At 54.8% G+C, this 26,136-nt stretch overlaps 1 protein-coding gene across 21 annotated transcripts in view; it reads left to right on the top strand.

Annotated features, from left to right (window-relative positions):
• DYSF (dysferlin) overlaps window positions 1-26,136 on the top strand; it is a 203,042-nt gene that overhangs the window by 74,789 nt on the left and 102,117 nt on the right. For 12 of the 21 annotated variants that reach the window (XM_059405860.1, XM_059405868.1, XM_059405879.1 and 9 more), the window contains 13 exons: window positions 6,307-6,348; window positions 8,011-8,126; window positions 8,633-8,746; window positions 9,987-10,164; window positions 10,716-10,840; window positions 12,836-12,942; window positions 17,817-18,009; window positions 20,275-20,430; window positions 23,792-23,923; window positions 24,012-24,178; window positions 25,021-25,135; window positions 25,421-25,526; window positions 25,804-25,946. In XM_059405860.1, coding sequence (XP_059261843.1) covers window positions 6,307-6,348; window positions 8,011-8,126; window positions 8,633-8,746; window positions 9,987-10,164; window positions 10,716-10,840; window positions 12,836-12,942; window positions 17,817-18,009; window positions 20,275-20,430; window positions 23,792-23,923; window positions 24,012-24,178; window positions 25,021-25,135; window positions 25,421-25,526; window positions 25,804-25,946 — 1,694 coding nt within the window. The remainder of the gene's footprint in view (window positions 1-6,306; window positions 6,349-8,010; window positions 8,127-8,632; window positions 8,747-9,986; window positions 10,165-10,715; window positions 10,841-12,835; window positions 12,943-17,816; window positions 18,010-20,274; window positions 20,431-23,791; window positions 23,924-24,011; window positions 24,179-25,020; window positions 25,136-25,420; window positions 25,527-25,803; window positions 25,947-26,136) is intronic. The other 9 variants (XM_059405877.1, XM_059405874.1, XM_059405866.1 and 6 more) reach the window with 1 other exon arrangement.

The following is a 26,136-nucleotide window of genomic DNA, read 5'->3' as shown; positions in this document are numbered from 1 at the left end:
CAAGGATCTAACATTATTTTTTTCCACAATTGTTCTTTGGTAATACCAACAGTGTATATTGAATAATCTTTTGCCTATATTTTGAAATGCCACCTTTATCCCCTGCTAAATTCCTAAATGTGTTCTTGGGCCTGTTTCTTGATTTTCTATTACCTTTAATTGGTATGTCTGCTTGCTATTTCTTGGGTTTTGGTATCTGGGTAATGCTGGCTCTGTGAAATTAATTGGAAAGACTTAAAGTCTTTTCTAACATCTGGAGCAGTTTATATAACATAAAAATATAGTCTTTTGAGGGTTTGAAAGAATTCACCCATAAAACCAGATGGGCTGGGTGCCCTTTTTGAGTTGGTATAGCACTAGCTCTTTAAAAACTTTTCAATTTCTCCTGTGATCACTGTTATTTTTAGTTTGTTACTTTTATGATAGTCAATTTTGATAATTTATATCTTCCTAGAAGTGTATTCACTATGCTGAGGTCCTCTAATTTATTTGCATAGTTGTTGTAGAGAGCCCTCTTTTATAATTTAAACAGTTCTTTCTACCTGTGGTATTGTCCCCTTTCTTTTTTTTTAAATTTATTTTAATTTATTTTTTAAAGATTTTATTTATTTATTTGACAGAGATCACAAGTAGGCAGAGTCAGGCAGAGAGAGAGGAGGAAGCAGGCTCCCTGCTGAGCTGAGAGCCCAATGTGGTACTCGATCCAAGGATCCTGGGATCATGACCTGAGCTGAAGGCAGAGGCTTTAACCCACTGAGCCACCCAGGCGCCCCGTATTGTCCCCTTTCTTATTTTTAATGATATGTGTTTGAGTTTTCTTTTTTTCTTGATTAGCCTTGTTACAAGCCTCCCCCATCCCAGCCCCATCACATGAATGTGTGTGCATGCGCACGCACATGTACACAGACACAGACACAGACACACACACACTCTTTGTTGGACTTTCCAAAGAATTTGGATTTATTTATCAGTTCTAATATTTTTTCTTCAGTTTTTGATTTTTTCTTTTCTAATTTTATATTCTCTTTTTACTCTCATCTTTAACTCTCTTCAACTTATTTTGTTGTTTTTTTAAAGATTTTCTAATTAACATCTTTTTTTTTTAAAGATTTTATTTATTTATTTGACAGACAGAGATCACAAGTAGGCAGAGAGGCAGGCAGAGAGAGAGAGGAGGAAGCAGGCTCCCCGCGGAGCAGAGAGCCCGCACGATGTGGGGCTTGATCCCAGGACCCTGGGATCATGACCTGAGCCGAAGGCAGAGGCTTTAACCCACTGAGCCACCCAGGCGCCCCCTAATTAACATCTTGTGCTTATTTGGTTTCTGCCTCATAGATCACGCTTTTGGCCTTCAGCAAACCCCAAGGTTATATTGAACTCTCTTTTTATTTATTTATTTTTACATTTAAATATTTATTCTTTTGAATTTCTGTAAGTGCACTTTCGAAGAGCAGATTTTTTTTTGTTGGTGGTATACTTTTATCTAACTAGATGCTGCTTGTAGAAATGCATCTTTTTTCTTATGGTTAAATTACTTTGATGTATCCAGGGGCAGGACTCTTTTCATTGAATCTTGTCTGAGACATGCTGAATTCTTTGAGTTGAGTTAGAATAATTTATTCTAACATGAGAACATGAACAGCTGAAGGCAGGGTGGGGTAGGGATCAGAGCAGGAACTCTGGAAGCAGGCAGCTTGGGTCCCAATTCTGTTTCTTCGTAGCTGAGTGAGTCACTCCTCTTTCACTAGTCCTGGTCTCATAAGGTTGTTGTAAAGATCCAGTGAGATTATAAATGTAACATTCTTAGAGTGTCTGGTATACATGAAACCCTAAAGTAAAGTAATGTTTGCTGTGTAGTATCATTATTATTGGCTTTCTGCATCACTAATCTGATTTTATTTTTCCCTGTACCAGTTCTCCTGACTGCTTTCCATGTGGTTTAAAATTGGCCATTACATTTTTAGTTTCTTGTCCCGCCTTCTTTTCCCTCTGTCATTCCTTTGATATTTCCATTTTCTTTTTGGTCTGTTCTCTCCCAGAAGTTTTGCTTTGTTCCATAAAAGCGACTTCTTCTTGCACTCTGTTGAGAATTTCACATCATTTCCTGAGACTTTCGGGTAAATGTTCTCTGGAACCTTACAGATGCTGTTTCCCCATCTGGACGGGTACTCTGTGACTCTTCCTTTCTCCTTTATTCACTCTCTAGCAAGCCCTGGTCAGTGTTGGTGTCTTTCTACAGATGGGTGCAGTGTTCTCTGTCCATCCATCGTGACAAATCTATACCTGGAGCATAGGTGAATGTGCCCAGTTTCTGGAAGATTCCACCTAGTGCTCCTGAAATTGAGCAATCCCTTCTTCTAGGTTCTCTGAAATATTACCCCCCCACTTTTAATTATAGAAAATTCAAACACACCTGAAAATACAGAATCGGACAGTGGAATCCCAGGTGTCCTTATACAGCTTTAATATCTAGCTGCTCTCTGCCATTCTAACTTCATTGTCGATACTTTTAATTGGCGAAATACACAAAAATTGCCTTCCACAGGGCCCTGCTGGGAAGGCCCCTCCTGCCCCTGCCCCTCCCCCTCCCAAATGGGAACAATCATCCCAGGAAGGATGCAGTTTCCCGTCTCTGGCGCTGTTCCGATCATTTGTGAAAATGGCTATTTTGGATGGACAGATAGGAAAATTTGACGTGGAGGGCAGTGCGTCATGAGGATGGGATGGGAGATGGGGCATTCTGGACCCCTTGCAGATTAAAACTCCTGGTATGGAAGGAATCTTCTCCAGTTTTCCCATTGGTGCTGTCCCCTACCCTTAGAATCCAAGGCCAGACTGCTCTGGTAGAAGCACAAAATGACCTTCTGACTGTTGTCCGATGGCTACTGTTTCAAGAGGCTAAAGGCTGTGCCTGCCACCAGCTGCTGGAGGGAGAATTTAGATCCCTGTCTCCCCATCAGTCTTCATTTCTGATGGTGATGTTGGCCTGGATCTTTTTCAGGGTCACTATGAAGGTTTTAATGGGAATGTGAGGAAGATGTTTATTTGGCCACTAGATGGCGCTCAGGTCATGGGCAACGAGGGAGGCCTTCGAAGGTGGGTTCCTCCTCTCCCATGGATTGTTTTCAGAATAAAGGAGAATCTTCCTGCAACTACGGCTAATCAGGGTTAAATGTGTTATTAAATAGCTTGATCTCTGAAACAATACAAGAGTGTAATTTACTGCTCAAAATGGAGCCGTGTTTCACGATGTAAAGGGATGCTTCTGGCGTCCCTTCCTTCAGAGGTGCGTCTCTTTCTGAGACACAGGTTAGTGTTTGCCTTGCTCCCTGCCTAGCTTCTCCCATGTGTCCCGAGGGCACCTCAGGATGTGTCACCATGACTTTCCTTTCAACCGTTCGTCTTTTTTCTTCACACGAGAGGGATCCAGCCCACCGGTCAATGCACAACACTGTTTTCTCACACCCCCAAAGCCCCAGCTCAACCAAAAAGTAAAAACCAGTTGTTTCTCTTTATCCCTCCACCTCCTGGTTCACCAGAATATTTCGCCCGACCAGGAGTTTTTGTTTTCATGTTTTGTTTTTCTTTCCAGTGAGGACAGGACCGAACAGTAGCCTCTTAAGCACGTCTGCCCACAAGTTTGCCTGGGCACACTTAAGTATTCCTTGGACCCTGTGCTCCCAAGCCGTTAGTAAATTTTGTTTTCGAAAAAGGAGTGATTTCCTTAGAGGCTGCGGTTCTTTCAAAATGTAACAGGCACATGAGACCCATGAAACGACACAGATTTTAACTTTATGCATATGGAAATCATACTGCAAAGATGGTACTTGTATGTAGCCTACAGTTTTTTCTAAGAAAACTAAAGTTTTTTGTTTTAGGTGTTTTTGGTTTTTGTTTGGTCTTTGGAGCCCAGATGATGATTTCCCAGCTGTTCTCGGCCTCTCCTCCAGTCTGGCTGCCACTGGTGTCAGGCCGCCAGGCTGTGGGCCTAAGAGATGTGCTGGGAGAGAGAGCTGGCAGGGCTGGCAGCAGGAAGTGGCCTGAGCTTCTCCAGGAGAAGACGTGGGTGTCCATGGATGCTGCAGGGCTGTGACATGTGGCCCACAAGGCCAGGCGGCCTGCTCCTGGTCTTCTCTGGCTCCCCCTGGGTGAGAGAATTGGGCTTGATGGCTCAGGCCGCAAAACCAAGACTAGTCCTCCGTGTTCTGGGACTTCAACAGCCCTGGTTCTCTGGGCTTGGAGAAAACCCAGCAGGACACTTGGATTTTGGCGGAGGGTGATGAGGACTGAATGGTGGCTTTGTGTGAGGTTGCTTCACCAGCCGCTTTGCCCTTGACTTTATGAGCTGTCTGCAGACAAGAGGAGAGAGCCTGGGATGATCCTCAGGACCCTGGAGTCCTGTGGCCCTGCCCCCAAATTAGGAATCATTGGTCAAAGTTGTCAGCAGAAGCATGTCTTACTTTGTGCCCAACACTGGGCCTGATTAGGTTTGTTGAATGAGCGAATGAGTGAGTGAAGGAATGAAGGGATTCATGAAAGGTGCCCCTGGGAAATAGGCCCATTGGCAGCCCCCTCTTGGTTGTCCTGGACCCCAAAGGTATGTTTTGGTCAGATGGCTGGCAGGGTTAGGGGGACACGTGTCTAGGCTGGCCCACCAGTTAACCGTCAGAATTCAGAGTTAGTATGTGGATGTGAAGCCGAGTTTTCTTTTGCAAGAAGCACGTGGCGGTCAGAGCTGTGACCTTGGCCTCATTAGCCTGAGATAACTGGCCAGGTCTGTTTGTAATCATTGGGAAGGAGCTTAAAATGGAATCTGTTTCCTTCCGGTGGGCCCCGGCTGCTGCTCTCCGCGGCGTTGCAGCTGTGCCCGTGCTGGTCCTCTCCCTATGGGCAAAAGCTCCCCTATGACAGGGGCTCCCTCACTGATGAAAACCTATTCCTGTGGATATGAAAATGACCATGAATTATGGCTTCTGAAAGTCTGATTTCTGCTAGCCGGCATTCCTTTCGGAGGCCTGGCTGCAAAGAGCTGTGGGGCTGGGTCGTAGGGCCTGGGCCCCCTGTAGCCAGGCCTTGCCCTTCTGATGTCTTCTGCACCAGTGGGTCAGCCCTGACCTTGTATCTGGACTTCCATGTTCCCCTTCTCTCCCGCCTCTGCTCTTTTTCTCTGTGTCTCTACTCAGTCTTCCTTCACGGCATTTTGCTAAACTCTTGACTCTTAGCTATAGTTGTGGGGCTATGGGAAAATAGTCATAGGTAATTTCTGGGGAGGAGACAAATAGGTAAAGATGACCAGTGAATGAAAATAATCAAAGACTTCACCAGCTGTATCCACAGGCTGGGTCATGGCCCCAGACCTGGTTACACTCAGCTAGTTGGAGGAGGAAACAGGGAGGGTCAGAATGCAGGAAGAGGCTGAGATCAGAGACCACTGAAATCAGGAGACTGAAGGGTGCCCACCCCCTGCGGGGTGTCTTAGATCTGCTTTGAAGTGAGAGACAGATTCCCAGAGCCCAGAAGTTTGCTAGAGTATCTCCTTCCTTGCTTCTCTCATTTCTTGCTTCTCCTTCCTTGCTTCCTCATTTCTACACACCCCTTACCAGCATTCAGGGCCACATCCAAGTGTGTAGAACCTTCAGCTAATGGGCAGTGTCTGGCACTGTGCTTCCCTTGGAGTGGCAGGTGCCTGAAGCCTGATTCCAGTGCCTGCTGTTGTGAAAATGCAACATGGTGCCCTCAGTGGCAATCCTGAAAGTGGCCACTAGATGGAGATGTTGTACCTTGAAATGCCATTGCACCGTGACCTTGGTAGCTAGCGTCAACCTGCTTGTTGGGTGGAGTGCTGGGTGTGCCTGGGGGACTGTTCATGTTTCCCCCACCCTTTCTTTGTGTCTGTACTTTGTTTCCCTCACTTATTGGCTATAATATAGAAAAAAAGCAGTTTCTTTTTAGTGTTATTACTTGAATGTAGTGAGTCAAGTTTCAGGTCCCATTTTCAATTGGCAAGCAGAACAGGGACATACAGAGGCAGACGGTGGGACCTCAGGGCTCACCCTGGCTTTAAGGGCTGTGTCTTGCTGGGGGTGAGGTTGGGGGGGGGATGGAGGGGTTGTGGGAGGTGGCATTGCGATGACTTTGTGATAAATTCACATCTGGGGCCTCAGGCCACATTTGTTTCCCACACGGGAGCTGTCTGTCATTCCATCTGTCTGTCTGCCAGCTCTCCATCCACCCGCCTGTTCACGTAACCAGTCCTCCTCTCAGTTATGTCCATCCTAACCCCTTTTCCATTTCTTTACGCTTCAGAGGAGCCTGCAGGTGTGGTCAAGCCTTCTCCAACCATGGACCGTATGTGCTTCCCCCTTGGGGATGGCAAGGGGTTGGGCATTGGGGTTTTAGCTGGAGGGGAGAGGGTGCTGCTTGCTGGGAAGTTTCTGATTTGCCTGAGGTGGGGCGGAGATCTACCACCACTGGTCTGTGAGCTTACCTTTGGCTTTTACCTCTCAAAGGAGGTTGAATATGAAAATTGCTTGGAATGCTTTAAAGACAATTCCCCTCCCTGTCCTCACTCCCCTGCTTCCCAGCCCTTTCCTGAACCTGCTGGGCTCCGGCTCAGGCTCAGATGGGTCCACTCTCTCAGGTAGGGAGCGATGGGGCAGGGGCCTGGGTAAGACATCTTGGGGACCAGGAGGAGGTCAGGGTGAGTGGAAAACTCTTGAAGTTCACAAGGTAAATCATAATGGAGATGATTAGTACACATAATTATAAAGCCTGTGTTAGTTTTCTCAGCCTGGGCCTCCCACCTCAGTCCCAAATGGCAGAGCCCTGTGTGTGCTGGGGACCTGGGGGAGAGCCGTGACGGTGGCTGGGGGGCCAGCTCTGTGGGGAGGCACGCTCCTGAGCTCTGGTCGGCAGGATCTATCTCTCCAGCCCTGTCTTTGCCCGCCCCGCATCACCCCAGGGCCTTGGCATGCAGGGGGACTTGGTTCACAGCTCCTGTCCTTAGGTCTGGTTCTCAAGCATTTCCTTGGTGAGGCCATTTATCCTGTGCCTGCCTTGCCGCATCCTTGCTCCTATGGATTGGATCATCCCTGATGATTCCTGCTCGTGGGTCCACTTCCCACTTGTGGCATTCTGGGAACAGCCTCTCCCCTTCACTTCCTCTGGAAGAGACACCCTGGCTTTGCGGGGCTCTCAGAGTCTGTTCAGTAAAGTCCTGTCCTGGAAAACTTAGTCTTCGGCTGGAAAATCATGACATAACGACAGAGGGCCTCTGAAAAGGAGGGAAGTGACGTGGAGAAAAGATCTCCCTCATCATTGGTGGGATTTGCCTTTTCACTCTCCCTCCAACCCGTTCCCCTGAAAGGTGGTTCTTTGCACAATGTGGGGAGGGAGACAGAATGCTAGCGTGAGTCGGACTGTTAGGTAATCTGTCTCGACTTCATAATGACAAGGGGGGTGAGGAGGACATGTGCCCCAGGGGTGGGGCAGGGGACTGCCTTGTGGGTTGGGACATCTGACCAGGTCCTTGCCCTCCCTCCCCGGGGGGTGGCTTCTCTGGTCACTCTGGGACCTTTTTTGTGCCTCCCCACACCCCTGGGCAGGAGGGAGTGGGGACACAGGACAGGGTGCAGCCTGAGAGGAGCAGGGCAGTGGGGGCCCCTGAGGCCCAGCTTTGCATGCTGGCCAAGTAAGTGCATGGGCTTCGAGCTCAGAGCATTGTGGGTGATGCCACTCTGTAGTGAGGTGTTCCTTTGCATCCCTGAGCCTCAGTTTTCTCATCTGTAAAACGAATTAATAAAAGTAATAAACGTCTCTACGCTGCGGCAGAGTGGTGAGGATTTGGGGACCTACGGGAGACAAAGGATTCTTTACGCCCTTGTGGGTGCTGCATCCATGTGTGTTCAGGGAACTGAGGGCCAGGGATGGGCTCAGGCCTGAAGCTGGCTGGGTTGAGCCCTAGATGGTTCCACGGAGCTGGCCCCTCTGACCCCAACTTGTGTCATCCAGTGGACGACCATCTGGGCTTCCTCCCCACCTTCGGGCCCTGCTATGTCAACCTCTACGGCAGCCCCAGGGAGTTCACCGGCTTCCCGGACCCCTACGCAGAACTCAACACTGGCAAGGTGAGCGCGCCGGCACCCCCGCACACCCAGATCCCCGTGTCTATGTGCAGGGAGGGGCCTTGCAGCCTGGGCAGCGTCTGCTCCGGTCCAGACTACAAGGGCTTGAGTGGGCCTGGGGCCAGAGAGCCCCCACCTCAGAGAGCCCTCCTTCTGCCTGGCCCCCTTCTGGCCGCTTCTTCCTTCTCCCTCTCTCCCCTTTGCTTTTCCTTCAGGGCCAGTCTGACCCCCTAGTCCCCTCATTTTCCTGGCCCCCGAGGGAGCCAGGGCTCATCCATTCATCTCTCCCCTGGTTGGGCTGGAGTCTGGTACTGATCCTCTGGATGGCTTGTCATGGGCCCTGAACTCTCTGGGCCACCGTTTCCTTATCTGCAGAGTGATGGGGGTAGCCCAGGGCCCTCCTGGTTGCCTGGGAGAGGAGCAACTTGAGGGCCATATTTTCCTTTCTTTCCTTTCCTTCCTCTCCTCCTCTCCAACCCCCCTGCTCCTGGGGACCCAACCCCTCTTAGGGAGAAGGCGTGGCCTACCGAGGGCGGCTTCTGCTCTCCTTGGAGACCAAGCTGGTGGAGCACAGCGAGCAAAAGGTGGAGGACCTCCCTGCTGACGACATCCTCCGGGTGGAGGTGAGGGGCGTGGCTCGGGAAGGGGTGAAGGTAGTGGCAGCCAAATCCGGCTGGCTCCTACTGTCATGGTGGGGGAGGGCTCAGCTCCACCCACGGTCTGGGCCTTCACCCCTCTGGGCCTCCGTGCCTCAGCTGTGATGCACCAGGGAGACCACGGCTACTCAGTCTCCCTGAGGAATGTTCAGAGGCTCGAAGATAAAGGAGATTATTTTACAAGCCTAGAGCTTGATACAGAGTGAGAGGTCCCTTTTATAACAATGGTGTAGGACCAGCTAATACTTATTCATCCCTCACCGTGTGTCAGAAGCTATGCTATGACACTTGATGTCACGGCATCCCCCCAGCAGCTGTGAGGTAGCTGCGTTCAGTATCTCCATTTCACAGATGAGGACAATGAGGCTCAAATGTACCAGAGCAGCAAAGCAGGAGAGCTGAGCCTTGTGCCCAGGAGGCAGCTGGATGGGGTCTGTGTGATGGTAAAGCTTTCAGACTCCAGCCAGAAAGCACGGGTCTGAGTCCTGGCTTGACCACTTACCAGCTCTAGCACTTTCCTTGTCAACAAAGCAGGGGTCATAAGTATACTTACCTCCTAAGACCGTTGGGAGAATTACATTGACACAAAGCCCTACGTGATGAGCGGTCAGTAAACGTTAGCTGTTACTACTGTTTACAACATTCAACAACCTGGTCGTGTAGCCCTTTTCTCTCTGCCTTCTGTGGAGGGGATGGCAGAGTCCTCTTGGTTCAGACCAGGCTGTGGGATCGAGAGCCTGCCATGTCCTCAGCCATGAGCCCGATGCCCAGAGGGGACATTCCTCCCTAGCACAGGGCAGCTTGTGTCTACTGCAAAGCTAGGGGGCATGCTGGGGACCCCGAGGGGCACGGGCTGGGAGCTCTGGACAGCGGCCCCTTTTGAATGGCAGATGCAGGAGACCAGGCTTCCCCCAGGGTGGGGGGTGGTGGTGCCATGGCTGCTGGTTTGGATTAAGGAGCAGCATGACCTTGGAGGAGCAGACCTTATTAGAGGAACATGGCCAAACACACAGGCCTGGAATGAGTTTGCTCAGTTAGTAACCAAATCTGGGCACTGCTGCTTAGCTGGACCATCCACCATCCATCCGTCCAGCCAGGGTTTACTGGGCGCCAGTCACAGCCAGGGTCGCCAGACATGTGACCCCCTCCCCGCCCCAGTGTCTTCCTTCCTCCTCCATGACCCGTCAGCTGTCCTTTCTGCCCCCAGAAGTATCTCCGGAGGCGCAAGTACTCCCTCTTTGCCGCCTTCTACTCGGCCTCCATGCTCCAGGACGTGGATGATGCCATCCAGTTTGAGGTCAGCATTGGGAACTATGGCAACAAGTTCGACACGACGTGTCTGCCGCTGGCCTCCACCACTCAGTACAGCCGGGCGGTCTTTGACGGTGAGGCTGGGGGCTGTGTGCCTGGCTGGGACCCGGGCCACAGAGCAGGGGGCCCAGCCCGACATCCTGCTTCTCCTGCAGAGCTAGCTGCCGGAGGCCCACCCACAGGCCCTGGCCCAGGCAAACCCGTTTGGGGTGACGCCCTGCTCTGTCCCCCTCCGTGCCATTCCGCACTCCCCGCTCTCCTCTAGGTGGCTGTCTGCTGCCAGGACCATGCTGGGGCTCCCGAAACAGGCTGTGGTCGGCCGTAGCTGATTTTCACAGTGGCTTTTCCGAGTCACGTAGAGATTTTGGAGAGCGGGGTTTCCGAGGTCCTTCTAGCAATCCCTCTGGGTGTGTTCAGGAGCCCCTCTGAGAGCGGCACCTGTTTGTTCAACAGATGAAGGGAGCTCAGGTGCCCTGTTTGGCCACTAGGGAATGCGGGCCACTTGTGGATGTCCTGGGAGCTCTTAGTGGGAGGGAGCAGGGGTCTGAATCAGTCCTGGCCTTGGTCCCCTTCCCACCCACCCCTGCTCTCCTGGCTCAGGGGCAGGCCTATCGTGTCCTTCCAGGGTGCCACTACTACTACTTGCCGTGGGGCAACGTGAAGCCCGTGGTGGTGCTGTCCTCCTACTGGGAGGACATCAGCCACAGAGTCGAGACTCAGAACCAGCTGCTCAGGATTGCGGACCGGCTGGTGAGTGGAAGCTGCCTCACCCCTGCACCCGCCTTGTGCCGCACCCTGCCCTCATGGGTGTCCATAGACCGGGCCCACAGGGGTCACGCACTTACACAAAGCTATGCCCACAGACTCTCAGGGTGCCTGGGGTCCCTTGTGTCCTGACCGTGGCCTGCCAGTTTGGAGATGTTGTTCTGCTAGCGGGCAGGGAGGAGAGGGAGTGTGAATGATCAGGGGGCCCAGGGAGGTGGGAGGCAGTGCAGGGAAGGAGCTGAGAGGAAGCAAGCTGGAGCAGGGGGGCAGAGCCTTGTACCCGTCATGCTTGCATGTGTCCATTTGCCTCCTGCCACCCGCCAGGGTTTGTGCTGGAGGCCTGTCACCACAAGGGAGACTTGGACGGGGAGCTGCCCTGCCTTCAGGAGTCAGTTTAGGAAAGGCAAGCGCAGGTTCACCCACACCTCTCACGCAGAGGTTCCAAGCCCAAGTGCAGGTGACACTGCAGGACACTGTGAGGAAGGGTGGGCACTCAGAGGAGGGAGACGGCCAAGAAGCAGCAGGAGGGCGTTGTGGAGGCAGCGAGGAGATGGGAGGCAGGAGCCCTCCTAATCCATGGTTAGGGTGCCGTGGCAGTGGTCCGGGAATGATGACAAGGCATGGGGCAGGAGGGGACCTTGGGGACAAAGCTGCAGGACTTGGGTTAGAAGGACTTGGTGGTTGGGGAGTTGGGAAGGCAGGGAGAAGTAGAGTGTATGAGGTCAAGCAGGGAGTGGTGTTTTGGAGGTGACCAGGGGGTTCCCTGGGGGGTCCCTGGGGATGCTGAGAGCTGAGGACCCGGGGGCTCGGCCAGAGAATGGAGGAGAACTAAGTGGACAGAGGCAGAGAGACTAAGGGTGGGGAGCTGCTAATCCTGGAGGGGTGGGTGGCTAGGTTGTTTGTGTGTGTGCTTCACATGTAGTATAGCCCACGGGAACCTGGGGGAGGCCGGTGTGGCCTCGCTTTGGGAGCTAGTCAGGAGCAGTGGGGTAGAGGGAAGGGGTTACAGAAGCTTGGGCTTGTCTGTGGCTGCGGAGGTGAGCACAGTGAGGACGATGGGGTGGGGAGAAAGGAAGGACGGTGGTCTCGGAGGAGCAGGGGGGATGCCGGCCTTTGTGAAGGCATGGTGGCCAGCCTTCCTGAGACTGGCATCTTTTGCATAGGGAGGGGACCAGCCAGCACCCAGGTCCTGGAGGTCTTGGAGTCCTTTCTTGGCAAGTTCAGACTCCATCTTTCGGGGTGGCCATTCTCTCACAGGATGCTCCCTGAGGGCCGGGACTGTGTGTTCTTCCCAAGTCCTGCCCTCAGAATGGCACATGCTCAGGGAGGCCCATGGGTGCAGAGGGGACCCAAGGGATCTGAGGAACAAGCCCTTGACTTGACAGGTGTTCTGTGAGAGCTCTCCAAGCTCCGGGCTGAGGCCCGTGGAGACTGCCCCTGACCAGCTCCGGCAGGAGACACATGTGACCTGGGAGCGACTGGGCCACGAGTTTGGAGAGGGAACTCTCTGTTATTGGAGGGAGTCTCAGTGTTCCTGAAGGCAGGAGAGGATCGGGGGTGCTAGCACCGGAGAACTGGGGAGGGATAGAATGTTCCAGGTGGGGACCGGTGTGGGCTCAGAGGGTCCTTCACCTGTGAGACGGCAGACTGGCTGGCTAGAGGGGCCCCGGGAGGAGCGGAAGGCAACGGTCTCGTGTGGGAGTCTGCACACAGTGCTCAAGTCCTTGTGACCAGGCCTATGGGTGGAGTCCCAGGCTTGGGAATTCCTATCCGTTTGGTGTGGGGAGCCCTGGAAGGTTCTCAAGGTGAGACAGCGCCTGGTTTGTCGCATCTGGGCTCGGCGTTCTCTGTTCTCACTGTTCTCTCCCTTGGTTAGGGCATCAGGTTCAGATTTCGGCGACAGGGCCTAGGGGCTGGGAGGCTGTTGTATACCCTCCACCCCACCACTGTGGTCCCAACCCATGCCTGCCTGTTCCACAGGAAGCTGGCCTGGAGCAAGTCCACTTGGCCGTGAAGGCGCAGGGCAACACCGAGGACGTAGACTCCCTGTTGGCTCAGTTGTTGGATGAGCTCATCTCAGACTGCAGGTAGGGGGTGCCTGGCACCCACGCGCCCTTCCCTCCTGGCTCAGCGAGGCCCTTTCCCTGGGAGTGCTCGTGTGTGGCGGTGAGCGGCGGCACGTCTCCCCAGCCACGCTTGGCCAGCTGTCCACCCCGCGCTCAGTCCAAAGGTGGTTCAGCCAGCACGGGGAGTTGAAAAGGTGACATTTAGAGCAGGTCGTAAATCTCCCTGCAGCAGTGGCAGCTGTGGGCCTGGGGCGGACCAGCTCACCTGAATGGGGAGCATTGTGTCTCTGATCCCCGACCTCTTAGTTCCCTGATGGAATCTCCAGGAGGAGCTGGCTGGTGGGGCTGTCGGCGCCCCTCCTTCCCAAGGCCACATCGGGGACCACGGCTTCCAGTTAGCCTTCTGTCGACTTCAGGAAAAGAGGGCTCTGGGGGTGATGGGGAGCGGGGATGCTCAGAGGCCCAGCAGAAGGGGAGGCATCTCAGCATCTCCCCCAAAGCTGGGAGATTTGGGGCTGGCTACCCACCTGCTCTGAGCCTTGCTTTCCTTATCTTCAACCCTGGGTTAAGAATAGCTGCTTATAATAGCACAGAAGCAAAATGCTTGGCACTTTAGAAAGTATGTGATAGATGCTGGCTATAATTACTATTAGAAGCATCAGGAGACTTAGGTCTTGTCCCTTTAACCAGCATTGCGGCTTCCGGCAGCGTCACTTCTCTGGACCCCAGTTTTCTCAGCTGTGAAATGGACTTCATGACACATGGTTGCTTTTCTACTCTCTTTGGGGTTACGGGTTAATGTAGGAAAAGTGGATTCTAGGGTCCCCTCTATCTTACCATCCCACCTTCTGCTTATCATTCTACCGCCCCTCAGGGGTGGAATTCCAGGCAGGTCATTAGGCATTCCCCAGACCTTCCTGGAGCCCAAAGCCTGTTGACAAGCCTGCAGCTTCAGCCCCTCCATGGGTGACAGATGGAAAAGTGAGCCAAGGAAGCTGGGTGTGTTGGGGAGTTTAGAGGTGTTTGCTGCAGGAGCTCAGAGCAGGTGCATTCCACTCAGATTCCACTCAGGGGAGCTTCCTGGAGGGGTCGCTCTCCCTAGGGGAACTCTGAAGGAGGAGCGGGAGGAGCTAGCCTTTGCAGAAGGGACTGCCCAGGTGCAAAGCCTGAAATGCCTGCCACCTCTGTGGGTTGGCGGGGGAAGAGGACGCCCAAATGGGATCGATAGGCCTGGGGGGTCCGCTCAGGTGAGCTCAGCACTGGGAGACTTGATGGAGGGCACGAGGTCCCCGTGGTTCTGGTGCTCGTCCTGGCTGCAGAGCGAGGGAGGGGTTGGTGGTGGTGGTAAGGAGACTCTGGACAAAGGTGTCACCGAGGCCAGGGACATGGGGAAGGGTGGGGGCCAAGGGAGGCAGAAGGCAGTGTGGACTCTTTAGCTGGCATCTTGACGACCACAGCCTCACACGAACACTTCCTGTGGGAGGTGCTGTTTGCGAGCACGTGACACGTATGGACTAATCACAAGCACCTTATGAGGTAGGAAGTGGGGAGATCCATGTTTTATAGACGAGAAAACCGAGGCGCGGGGAGATTAACTTGCTCAGATTCACTCCCCTGTAAGTGGCTGAGACCGCTGGCTGGATCGCTCTCTGAGGAACAGGACTTGCTGGTGCGTTGGATGTGGGGGCCCAAGGAAGATGCAGAGTGATCCCCCAGCTCTGGCCAGAGTAGCCAAGTGGACAGCAGGGCTATTCTCAGGGGGACCAGTGGGGGAAAGAGGAGCTTTTGGGGAAGACGAGGCACTTAGGACTGTCCGTGTTGGTGGGAAGAACCTGAGAGCATCTGTGGTCTGGAGGTTGGAGAACAGAGTGAGGCTGGAGGGGCACAGCGGGGTGCGGTCAGCGTGGGGAGGGGCTCCGAGTGACTCGCGGTGGACCATGGGCCCAGCTTGGCAGCCCGGGTATGGAGGGTGGGTTCTACCCATGGCATTGCTTGTGACTCATATGGTATGTGGACCTTGGCAGGTGTCAGGTGCCTGAAGCATCAGAGATAGGTGGGACCCAAGTCCAGACCCAGGGCTCTGTTCTCAGAGGATTCAGCTAAACACACTTCTGCTAAAGCCTGGTCCCTTTTGAGTCACTCTGCAGGTCAGGAGGGTGGGGGAGGAAAGCTTCCCATCTTCTTGGAAGCATAGTTGGGTCTCCAGGGAGGAATACTAGACATCAGGAGACCTGCCTTCAGGCACCGCTTGAGGCCACTGATAGCTCTGGGACAGCAGCAAGAGGGCTGCCTTCACCTCTGCTTTGGGCTGTGGAGCAGGGCAGCCAGGCATGGGGACCCCAAGCCAGTGGGTCACAGCCAACCACTGGCTGCACTCCATTCCTTCAGCCAGACCTTGTCCCACCTCCCAAGTCAGTGTCCTTCCTTTCACACCTCCCTTTTCCTGGCTTCTCTCCCTCTTCGCCCCCATCCCCCTGCCAGGGTGCCCCATCTGTTCCTCCAGCCCAACCTTCTCTCACCCTTGGACCCCCGGACCCATCTGCCTGCCACACCTCTCTACTGCTTGTCAGCCAGTGCTTCCAGCTCCTTCTTGGGGGGGGTCTTCCCAAAACTGGGGCCTCGGCTTCAGCCCTCAGCGTTTCCCCCTGCCTTTAAGGAGCAGTTTCAGCTCTCATCCTGGTAGACAGGCCTCTGTGTCTGCACTCCCTCTCTCCCTCACGGACCCCAGCCATCCTACCTTCCAGCCCTTTGGAGACCCTGGGCTGGCTTGTCCAGGTCTCACCACCCCATGTGTGCTTCCTCCTGCCTCTAAGCCTTTTTCCTGTGCACATAGTGTTCCTTTGGCTGGAACACCACCTGGCTTTTCTTGGCCCAACTGGCTTCCTCCAGGAAGTACTTCTGACTCTGAAGCTGCCCAGGGGGACGGGGATCTAGCCTGTCTGCCTCTCTGTTCGGGTGCTCCGGACCCAGCCCTGTCAGGACCCGCAGAGCTGTCCTTCATGAGGAAGAAAGGAATGACCCCTAGACCAGTTCACCTTTCAGGCCAGACACTGTGCCTTCTGGGCGGCTGTTCCTGACAAAGATACCGTGTCACTGCGGAGGTCGGCAGCGGCTTTTCCAGCCTTCCAGCTCTGCTCTCGGCCTGCGCTGAGCCATCCTGGGCCTGCCCACCATTTCCAAGTCAACCAGGGTTGGCAGGGCGACCGTCCCTGTTTGGGATGGGGACATGATGCCATCCCATCTCCTCTTTCCAGTTTCCCTTTTGTTCCATCCCCGCTACCTTGGGCTTTCCCGGGGCAGGAAAGGGCCAAGACATCTCGTTGGTGGCGGTCACGGGTCCTGGCTGTTTTGGGGGGAGTTTTGGCTGGGCTGGTGGCCTCCGTGAAAATCTCCCTTTGGTGGTCTGTAGGGCAGTCCCTCCCAGCTCCCGACTCAGCCTGGGAGCATAAATCACCCCGGTTGGCTCAGTTCTCCAGATCTGACTCCAGATCAGCCTGCCCCCGCCCTCAGGCCCACTCAGGCCTCCTTCCCAGGCAGGCCCCAGCCCAGGACTCGGGCCCAGGCCCCCCTTCACCCAGGCGGCATGCCCCTCCACCACGAATCAAGTGGGCTGGGGATGGAGGCCGCCCCTCTCCTGGCCTGGGGCAGCCCCATCCGCGGCACCCTCGGGGCAGTAAATATTATATTACTACAGGGTGTGCAGTACGTGACCTGAGACAGGCCCCGGGGCTTAAGTTTCCCGAGATGGAGTTTGCGTACTGCTCCCCCCACCCTAAAAATTCAATTAAAAAAAATAACAGGAAAAATGTAGTGCGCCGAGGGCCTGCCAGAGCGGTGTATCTGGCGGCGGCGGTGCCGCTGCGCTCCGGCGGTAATTGGTTCTGCATAGCTCGGGGAAATTGGCAGAAAAATAAATCAGCCGGGAGCCGGAGTCGAGACGCTGCGGGGAGGGGAGTGTGAGCTGGGGGGGGGGCTGCAAGTGGTGGGGGCAGAGCTGGTGGAGCGGGTTTGACTGATGTCCTGTTTGGGAGTCAAGGGCTCCGTGGGGGTGGGGCGGGGGGGTGGAGCAGGCCCCCACCCCCAGCAGGGATCATCTAGAGGGCTCCTGCAGGGTGAGGGAGAGCGCAGACGCCCCCTTCCCCTTCCACGTGACCCTGCGTGTGTATTGACTGACCCCCGGAGGAAGAGCCTGTGAAGGAGGACTTCTGGGGAGCCCATGGGGGGCAGGGTGGGTCAGAGTTCCGTGTCTCCCAACAGGATGGAGTTTAAACTCAACCCCACGTGGGGCCTATGGTGGGGTTTCTGGGGCTACATGTACTCCCTACCTCCTCCTCCATAGGCTTCCCAAATGGAGGGTTCTGGGAGGGGTGTCCTGGGGCTGCCCCAGGTCGGCACAGCTGTACTGCTGGCTGCCGGCCTCCCCAAAGCGTCTGCAGTGGCTTGTCAGGGGTCCATAAATTTCCTTCCTGAAGAACGTGTGAGTGCAACAGAACGGGTTCATTTCAGCCCAGGGCAACTTAGTACTCTGGCCTCTGCTTTAGGAAGATGCAGGGGGCACAGAGGGACCTGTTGGGCCCTCTGAGGGCTTGCGGTCATTGGGACAGAGGGGACACCTGGGCCAAAGAACTCCTAAGTCCCAAACAGGAGCCTCTTGAAGAGAGGGTTGAGGGACTTCCGAGCAGGATGCCTGAGGGCCTGTGTAGTTAGGGAAGGCTTCCTGGAGGTGAGGAGGGAGCAGGTCCCATAGAGAGATGGGTCAGGCTGAAGAAAGCACCTAGGGCCCATGGAGTCCCCTGCAGGCAGGCTGAGGGTGTGGGGTTTGTTTGGGGTGGGGTGATGGCTGTCTGTGCACGGGTGTGTGTGCTGGGCTCATCCCGTCTGTCTGTCCCTCACAGCCAGCCCCTAGGTGATGTCCACGAGATACCCTCTGCCACCCACCTAGACCAGTACCTGTATAGGCTGCGCAGCCGACACCTGAACCAGATGACTGAGGCAGCGCTGGCCCTGAAGCTCGGGCATGGTGGGCTCCCGGCTGCCCTGGAGCAGGCTGAAGACTGGCTGCTGCGTCTGCGCGCCCTGGCTGAGGAGGTAGGAAGCCCTGGAAGGTGTCCCCCTTCCTGCTTGCAGACATCAGAACTGGGAGGGGCATGGGGACGGTCTGGACCCTGATCCGACCCCGACTCTGTCACTGGGTGAGCTTGGACAGGTGACTCAGTGTCCCCTACTTGCATCAGGGGGAGAGAGGATGCAACCGGACACTGGGTGTTACGGGGCCTCGCTGAGAGCCTGGTGTGCAGCCGGTGTTCTGTCAGTGCTCCCCTCACGGGCTCAGTACATGTGTTTAATCAGTGTCACTAAAGTACATCAGAGGCAGAGCTGGGACCAGAACGCTGGAGCGCCTGGCTCTGGGTCCAGTACTGGGGCCTGCTTCCCCAGTGACCCAACTCCTCCCTGCCAACCAGGATCTGTCTGCCCCTGGCCTCAAACCTGCCTCTCTGGGGCCACTCTACTTCTTGCTGTCCTGGATGCCTCCCAGCCCCAGGCCTCAGGAGGCTGTATTTGCAGAACTGTGTCCTACCTAATCAGAGAGAAGTGGCAGCCTTTGGTTCCCACCCGTAGACCACCCTCCTCCTTGCCCCAGGTCCGATGTGCACCCCGCCCCAGTTCCCAAGGCAAGCAAGTCTTCCACGGGTTTGTCCAGAACAAGGACGAGGTTCTGCTCATGTGTTATGGGCAGAACAGCTACTGCCCACTCCAACCAGAGGTGTGTGGCCCCCTACGGAGGCAGTAGGGTGGTAAGGAAGGATCTCTCCAGAAGGAGTGAGGGGGCCCAAGAGGGTCTTTTGGAAGAGCGAGTTGTTGAAGAGGAGAGAGGGGTGCAGGAGGTGGAATGCTGCTCAGAACGGGAAGACAGCCCAAGAAGTTGATCTCTGAGAGTCAGCCTTGGACTTGTCCCTGATCAGGTCTTTGAGCATGTGGCTGGCTACCTGGGGAGAACACTGTTGCTCAGCCACAGGCTGACCCCGTGCAGTGGCTACAGACCATTCTCTTGGGCTGGTCAAAGGCTGCCTTCCATCATCTTGGCCCAGATGGTCCCAGGACTCTGAGCACAGACTGGGAAGGGTTAAGGTCCAATGGGTGCTCCTGACCGCAAGGGACCCCAGAGAGCGTCTTTCTCAAATTTGAACGCGCTTCAGAATCCCCTGAAAGGTTTGTTGACTTTTTTTTAAAGATTTTATTTATTTATTTGACAGAGATCACACGTAGGCAGAGAAGCAGGCAGAGAGAGAGGGGGAAGCAGGCTCCCTGCGGAGCAGAGAGCCTGATGCGGGGCTTGATCCCAGGACCCTGAGATCATGACCTGAGCCGAAGGCAGAGGCTTAACCCACTGAGCCACCCAGGCGCCCTCCCCCTGAGAGGTTTATTAAAACAGGTTACATGCCATGTCTGACCCTGCATGTCAGAGCAGGTAGAGCCTGAGGATTTGCATTTCTAGCACATTACCAGGAACTGCTGTTGCTCTAGGGACCACGCTGGTATTGCGGCTGGGAACCGCTATTTGGAGGCAGAAAAACCTGGTTGGCTCTTACTCTCTTTGAGCTTGAATTTTCTCACTTGGCAAATGGCGCTGCCTGTCCTTGCTGCAGGGAGTAAGTGAAACCATGAAATGCCCCATTGAGCCTCCAGGGGCAGGAGCTCTTAGCCATGGCCGTGGCCCTTGTTAGAGACCCAGAGCCACCTCACTGAGCACGCTTTGCTCAGTAACCTTGGAAGCAGGTGGGCTGCACCCAGAATTTTCACTCAGTCACTGGCTCTCAGGAGCTCAGGCCTTGCAGTTCTGTTCTGGGCTAGTCACCATTTCCAGAGCCCGCGATCATGAGGCCCGGTAACAGACCAGACTCCACAAGTCCCTGCTATGAGAGTTGGGAGAGTGTCCTTTGGGAAGGGACACACCTGGGGATTCACGGCTACTCTCAGGGGTGAAGAAGCTTTTTAAGTGTGATGTTGTCTCTCTGGTCAAATCAAATCCTTTAGTCCCGGCACCCCCCGGGAGCACCTCTCTGCCCAGTGGAGGGGATCTGAGAAGATAAGCTCTGGTCTCCAGGCAGGAGTGTCTCTTCCCAGAAAACGTGAACCCAGCTCCGTGAATTTTTGGCAGGCTCCTCATGTGAGCGGAGGCAGCCTCATGCCCTGTGCTTGGAGGCGGCTAGCCGTGGAAGACAGAGGGGCCCAGCCACCCAAGGAGGCTCTTGGGGGTGGGCCGTGGGGGAGCTGGAAGCTTGGAGGGAAGGTGGCTGCTGGTGGGCCGTGGGGCATGGGCCTCCCCAACTCTGAATGCTGCCCTCTCTCCAGCCCCAGAACAGCCTGCCCGACATCATCATCTGGATGCTGCAGGGAGACAAGCGGGTGGCGTACCAGCGGGTGCCTGCGCGTGACATCCTCTTCTCCCGGCGGGGCGCCAAGTACTGTGGCAAGAACTGTGGGAAGCTGCAGACGCTATTTCTCAAAGTGGGTTCCTTTTCCTTAAGTCATGATCATATCTTCTTCCAGGAAGTGCCCTTCCCCTTTCGCGTCTCCTTCCGGTCTCCATCCGGTTGAGAGTCTGTAGGCTCTCAGAGGGCTTGGTGTAAAATCATTTCCCTTCAGGTCCTTGCCCCCTGCACACCTGGGCTAGGAAGCTGGCAGGTGAGAGCTGGAATCCCGGAGTGCTGGAAATGAATGAGGCAGGGTCTTGCCCACTGCTCCCCACCCCCAGGCTGTCTGGGGGCGGGGGCTGACTTCTGAGGCTGTTCTCAATCCCATAGCCAGGTCTCTGGTAGGGGGTTTAGCCCTCAGCCTCGACCCCAGCCTCTGAGAGCCCTGGTATAGACCTGCTTACCCTGCCGGAGAGCTTTGACTCCAGCTGGAGTCATGCTCATGTTCAAGTTCTTCCCGGTGGGAAGGCTGGCGTCAGGGCACTGAGGGCGTCTGTGGCTCTGGCCCATCTGAGAGCTGGAGGTGAGGAATCCAGGACCCCTCATGTCGTCCTGCCTGCATCTCGCCTCCCCTTTCTCCTCCTTCAACCCTGACCCTTGTTCTCCGTCTGTCTTCTTTCAGTTTCTGGCCAGCCTTGGGCTGGGTGACAGGGATGTGAGCAGGTGCCTGAGCGTGCCCTCTCCTCCTCTCTGGGTTCACGTGGGGACATGGAGCCAAGGTTTTGTGGTGGGGGTACTGTGGCCTGGTGTCCAGGACACAATTCAGGGAAATCCCTCCTGTGCTGTGACTGCCCAGGCCCCAGGGGAGGGTGCCTGTTTGGAGGGCTGTCACTGAGGCTGTCCTGCAGGAGGAGTAGCGCTCACTCCAGAAGGCTCTCTTGGCATTATAAGCTGCCTGGCCTTCAGCCCGGCTGGCCCATTTTCCCCAGCCCCTTGCTCTCAGCCTTCCCTTCCCGGCCCCTCCTTCCATCCACACCAGGGACCAGCGCCTGCCTCTCCTCTTCCAGGAAGTCGTTGTTGGCTAGCCTTAGCCTCAAACCTCTGAGTGCCTGTCGGCCACCCCATTCATATACCGGCCGGTCTTTCTTGTCCTGCCCTGGGCTGGAGAGAGAGGGTAGGTTTCAACAGTACAGCATGTGTGGACAGGTGGCAGGGTTGGCTGGGAAGCCTGTGTGGCATTGGGTAGGTTGCCTGACCTCTCTGAACGGCTAGTTGTCTTCTCACCTATAACACAAGCATCAGGCTGCCCACTTCACAGGTGTTGAAGGTTGTAACTAGGTGACACAGGTCATGGGTCTTGCTTAAATGAGGTGATCAATGAGTATCAGTTTCTCTCCCCTCTTGTCCCCTTTTTCTTCTGGAGTGCTTCCTTGCTTCCTGGGGACAGGTATCTTTCCACCAGCACGACTAGAGGTGAGGTGATAACCTGGACCCCAGGTCACTGGAGAGACCAGCCCCCCCTCGCCTGCCTACATGCTACCTGGGGCAGGTCCCCTGTGCTTTCCTTACCTCCTAGCCTCCCGCCTTTCTGTTTCCTCAGCCAGCTCCTTGCCAAGCCGGGCAGAAGGGCAGGGAGGTTGAAGAGCTGACACTTCGCAGTGGGGCTCACCAGGGAAGGCTGTCTGGCTAGAGCTCACTTGAGTAGGATGAGCTTCAAGCTCTGACCTCTCGGCCCTGCATCCTTGGGGAAACACAAACTGAAAAATTTTCCCTGATTCCAAGCAAAAAAAAAAAAAAAAAAAAAAAAAGAGATATAGAATTGTTTCTCGAAGTCTTCCCCACTGAGTTTATGAGCCCCGCCAGTAGCTCCTGAGCAAGTTGTACAAAAATGTTGGCAGCAAGCAGAGACCAAGAAAACATTGGTGTTTCTTAACTTAAACCAAAGTTGGAAAAAATGAGCACCAGTAGAGAGGGAGAGGAGCCCCAAACTAGACATTTCTTTATTTGCTGTTGCTATTTTGGGTCCGGCAGGCTGGCCCCGTCTGGGGGAGGGCAGGGGAGAGACTAGGGGTGGAGAGGGAAGGGGGGGGGTCAGGCATTCCTGCCATCTCCCTGGGGCTGGTGGTTTGGAGGGAAAAAGGCCACTCACCACCCCAGGGAGGAGACCGCTGAAGTGAACGGTCATGGGAGGTCGCCAGGGGGTGACATGCGGGGTCAGGCCTTCCTCCAGGCTTCACCAAGGATGAACCCAAAAGCAGAGAGGCTGGGTGAAGGGGGAGACGGTCATTGCCTTGGCATGCCCCGCACCCCTTCCTTTTCCCCTTACCTGGCGTGGGCTCTCCCTCTGGGGATCTGGGCCTCCCGAACCTGCTGGCAACCTCTTACTTAGTCACCCCCGCTTCCCTCTTCTGAACCCACCAAAGCTCCTTTTTCCTCTCCCTCAGCCCGTGTTACAGAGGACGTACCTACCCCTCCAGGCTCAGGCTCATGAGACCTGCGGGCTTAATTGTCTCCTTCCTGGAAGGGACAACGTGTGGTCGGGAGAGGGAGGCGCTCCGGCTCGTCAGGCCGCAGCTGACTGTTGATTTCAGTCAAACGGTGAAGTAGTTGTGGAGAATAAGTGTTTCATGTTGGGCTGTCGTGGTTATTCCATTTTGGCAGAGCTTCTGAAAGTTTCAAGGTAATAAGCGATTGAGGACCAGTGACGAGTGGCTAACATGCTGATAAGCGCTTGAAAGGGTAGTGATATCAGATGGTAGGCTCACATCTAGCCAAAACAAAAATAACAAAAATGCCCCTCCCCCCTCCCCCCCCAAACCCGAGAGGGGGTGGAAAAAAAAAAAAAAACTGCAAATTAAGAAGGAGGTCTTAACCTCTTCCTCTTCCAGTCCTGGATCATTGTATCTCCTTCAGAGATACACGTTCTAGATTCACGTTCAAAGATTCACGTTTTAGAACTGCACTGTCCAGTATGGCCACCGTAAGAGGCCATTTGCATTTCAAATAATTAGAATGACATAAAACTAAGAATTTAGTTCCCTAGTCACCCTGCTGCATTTCGAGGGCTCAATCACCACATGAGGCTAGTGCTACAAGATTGGACCGTGATATAAATTGTTTTGTAGCAGGAAGTTCCATTGGGCAGGGTCATTCTAGAAGAGAACAGAAATGGGGACATGGTGGGAGAGGTGAGAACGGGGGATTCGGGTCTCAGCCTGGCTCGGCTTTGCAGAGACCATCAAGATGGGGATGAAGCAGTCTTCTTTGGAGAGAACTGGAATCTTGGCAAGTGTGGAGAAGCCTTTTTAATTATACACTCCCTTTCTGTGAATTCTGGAAAGTCCTCCAAAATGACACATATCTAGGCATCAGGCTGCTATACCCAGTCCCTGCCACGGTGGCGACATCCTGATCTTAAAGGTGATCCTGGCTTTCTGTCTTTCTCTGGTACGCAGTACCCTATGGAGGGGGTACCCGGAGCCCGGATGCCGGTGCAGATACGGGTGAAGCTCTGGTTTGGGCTTTCTGTGGATGAGAAGGAGTTCAACCAGTTTGCTGAGGGGAAGCTGTCTGTCTTTGCTGAAACCGTGAGTGCCTGCCAGCCTGCACTTGCCTGCCTGCTGCCCTCAAGCTGCTCTGGGCCCCACTTACTTCTCTTTATCACTTGCTCCTCAGTATGAGAACCAGACCAAACTGGCCCTCGTTGGGAACTGGGGCACGACAGGCCTCACCTACCCCAAGTTTTCTGATGTCACGGGCAAGATCAAGCTCCCCAAGGATAGCTTCCGCCCCTCAGCTGGCTGGACCTGGGCTGGAGACTGGTTCGTGTGTCCAGAGAAGACGTGAGTCAGGGGCAGGGAGGATGGGGGTCCCCCTCTGCCCCGGTCCCTTCTCTGAAAGGCCACGGTCCTGTTAATGTTTCTGCTTGCTCCTCTTGCCTGTAAGCTGGACACAGGGGCTCCCACCTGAACTCTTCCAGGGCTGGGGGCTTGCTAGGTGCCATTGTTTCTGGAAAGGCTCCAACAATGGGAAAGTCCTTTACTATTGAACTAGTTGGCCTCTGTTTGACTTTGCATCCCTTCTTTGCAACCTTCTTCTCCCAGAGGCCACAGCCTGGTTCCTCCTCCCCGTGTTAACCCTTCCCATGCCCAAGGAGCCTCCTCTCTCTCTGTGCTTCTCAGAACAAGGCCATCCTGCCCTAAAACCGTCCCCACCCCTTTTTCCTCTCCTTTCTTTCCTGTTTGGTTGATGTTCAATACCTGAGGTTCTTTGCTTTTCTTCATTTAAATTGAAGCATAGCATATATTATACTAAGTCCATGAATCTTAAGTGTGCAGCTTGATCACACTTTACCTTTCAACAACTGTCTACCTGTTGAGCATCAACAACCCACCAGGCTTTGGGTTTCTTTGGTTCCCTTTTTCTTTTTGGTGTCTTTCTCTTTCTGTATCTTGGGTGCCGGCATGCTTTTCTGTCCAGGAGTATCTTTAGGACCCCCTGAGTGTCCTTTTGCTTTATCTGCCTTGACTCTCTGCCCCTTTTCCCTCTCCTTTCTACCCTTTTATTGTTGGTGGGATAAGGCTGAGGCAGGAGGCTTGGCTGAGGCCTCAGGACTGCTCTGCTGGAGGGGGTGGGGGGATCTCTTCAGCAGAGCTTCTGACCCTCCACCCACCCCCACACCCAGGCTGCTCCATGACACTGATGCAGGCCACCTGAGTTTCGTGGAGGAGGTGTTTGAGAACCAGACTCGGCTCCCTGGAGGCCAGTGGATCTACATGAGTGACAACTACACGGATGTGGTGCGTGGTTGCCCCAGTGATAGGTGGACTTTGATTTCCTGGGGTCCTGGACCTTGGGGCTCAGGAGGGACCCATTGGCTCAGAGGAGGTAGGATGTTTTCTCCCCTGCTCCCATGTCCCCATCTTCATGCTCTGGTTTCCAGAGAGATGGTGTGAGGTCCAGGGAGGGAAGGACGCTGATCTGGGGTCCCACCTGGGGCTTCAAGGATGTGTGTTATCAAGTTGCATCTCTTCTGCTGCCCTGATGACGTCTGTCTCTGCTGACGCTTGCCTGTGTCACTCTAGAATGGGGAGAAGGTGCTTCCCAAGGATGACATTGAGTGCCCACTGGGCTGGAAGTGGGAAGATGAAGAGTGGTCCACAGACCTCAATCGGGCCGTTGATGAGCAAGGTGGGCAGCACGTGGGGCCTGGTGAGACCCACCCCAGGAAGCTCAAGAGGCATGCTGGGGACACCTGAGTGCAAGGCCTCATGCCATGGGGCACTTGCCTTCACTGGGCTTCTTTCTCTGGGGGACTTCCTGGATTAGCCCTCACCTATGACTGCAGAATAAGTCAGATTAAGTCAGTGGTCCCTCATGAGATGTGACCGTGTCTCGGAGGGAGAAATAGCCTCTGCAAGGATGTGGGGGGTGGCCAGCCGGTGACCGACAGGAGCCCTTCCTCCAGGCTGGGAGTACAGTATCACCATCCCCCCGGATCGGAAGCCGAAGCACTGGGTTCCTGCCGAGAAGATGTACTACACACACCGGCGGAGACGCTGGGTCCGCCTGCGCAGGAGGGACCTCAGCCAGATGGAGGCCCTGAAGCGGGTGAGTCCAGCAGATGGTATGGGGGTGTGGGGGAGGCCCTGGCTGGGGGAGACCTGCTGGGCCCATGTGCATGCCTGTGTGCACAGACACATGGGTGGGTGCTCAGGACACGTATAAGGCACATGGGTTCCCTCCAGATGCTCATGGATGACGCCCAGGCCATGCCTGCTGCTCACAGGTCACAGCACCA

Source organism: Mustela nigripes, chromosome 7, assembly GCF_022355385.1.
Source record: "Mustela nigripes isolate SB6536 chromosome 7, MUSNIG.SB6536, whole genome shotgun sequence".
NCBI classification, from domain to species: Eukaryota; Metazoa; Chordata; class Mammalia; order Carnivora; family Mustelidae; genus Mustela; species Mustela nigripes.
The sequence above is the reverse complement of the archived record's forward strand: the minus strand, read 5'-3'. Positions and strand labels throughout refer to the sequence as shown.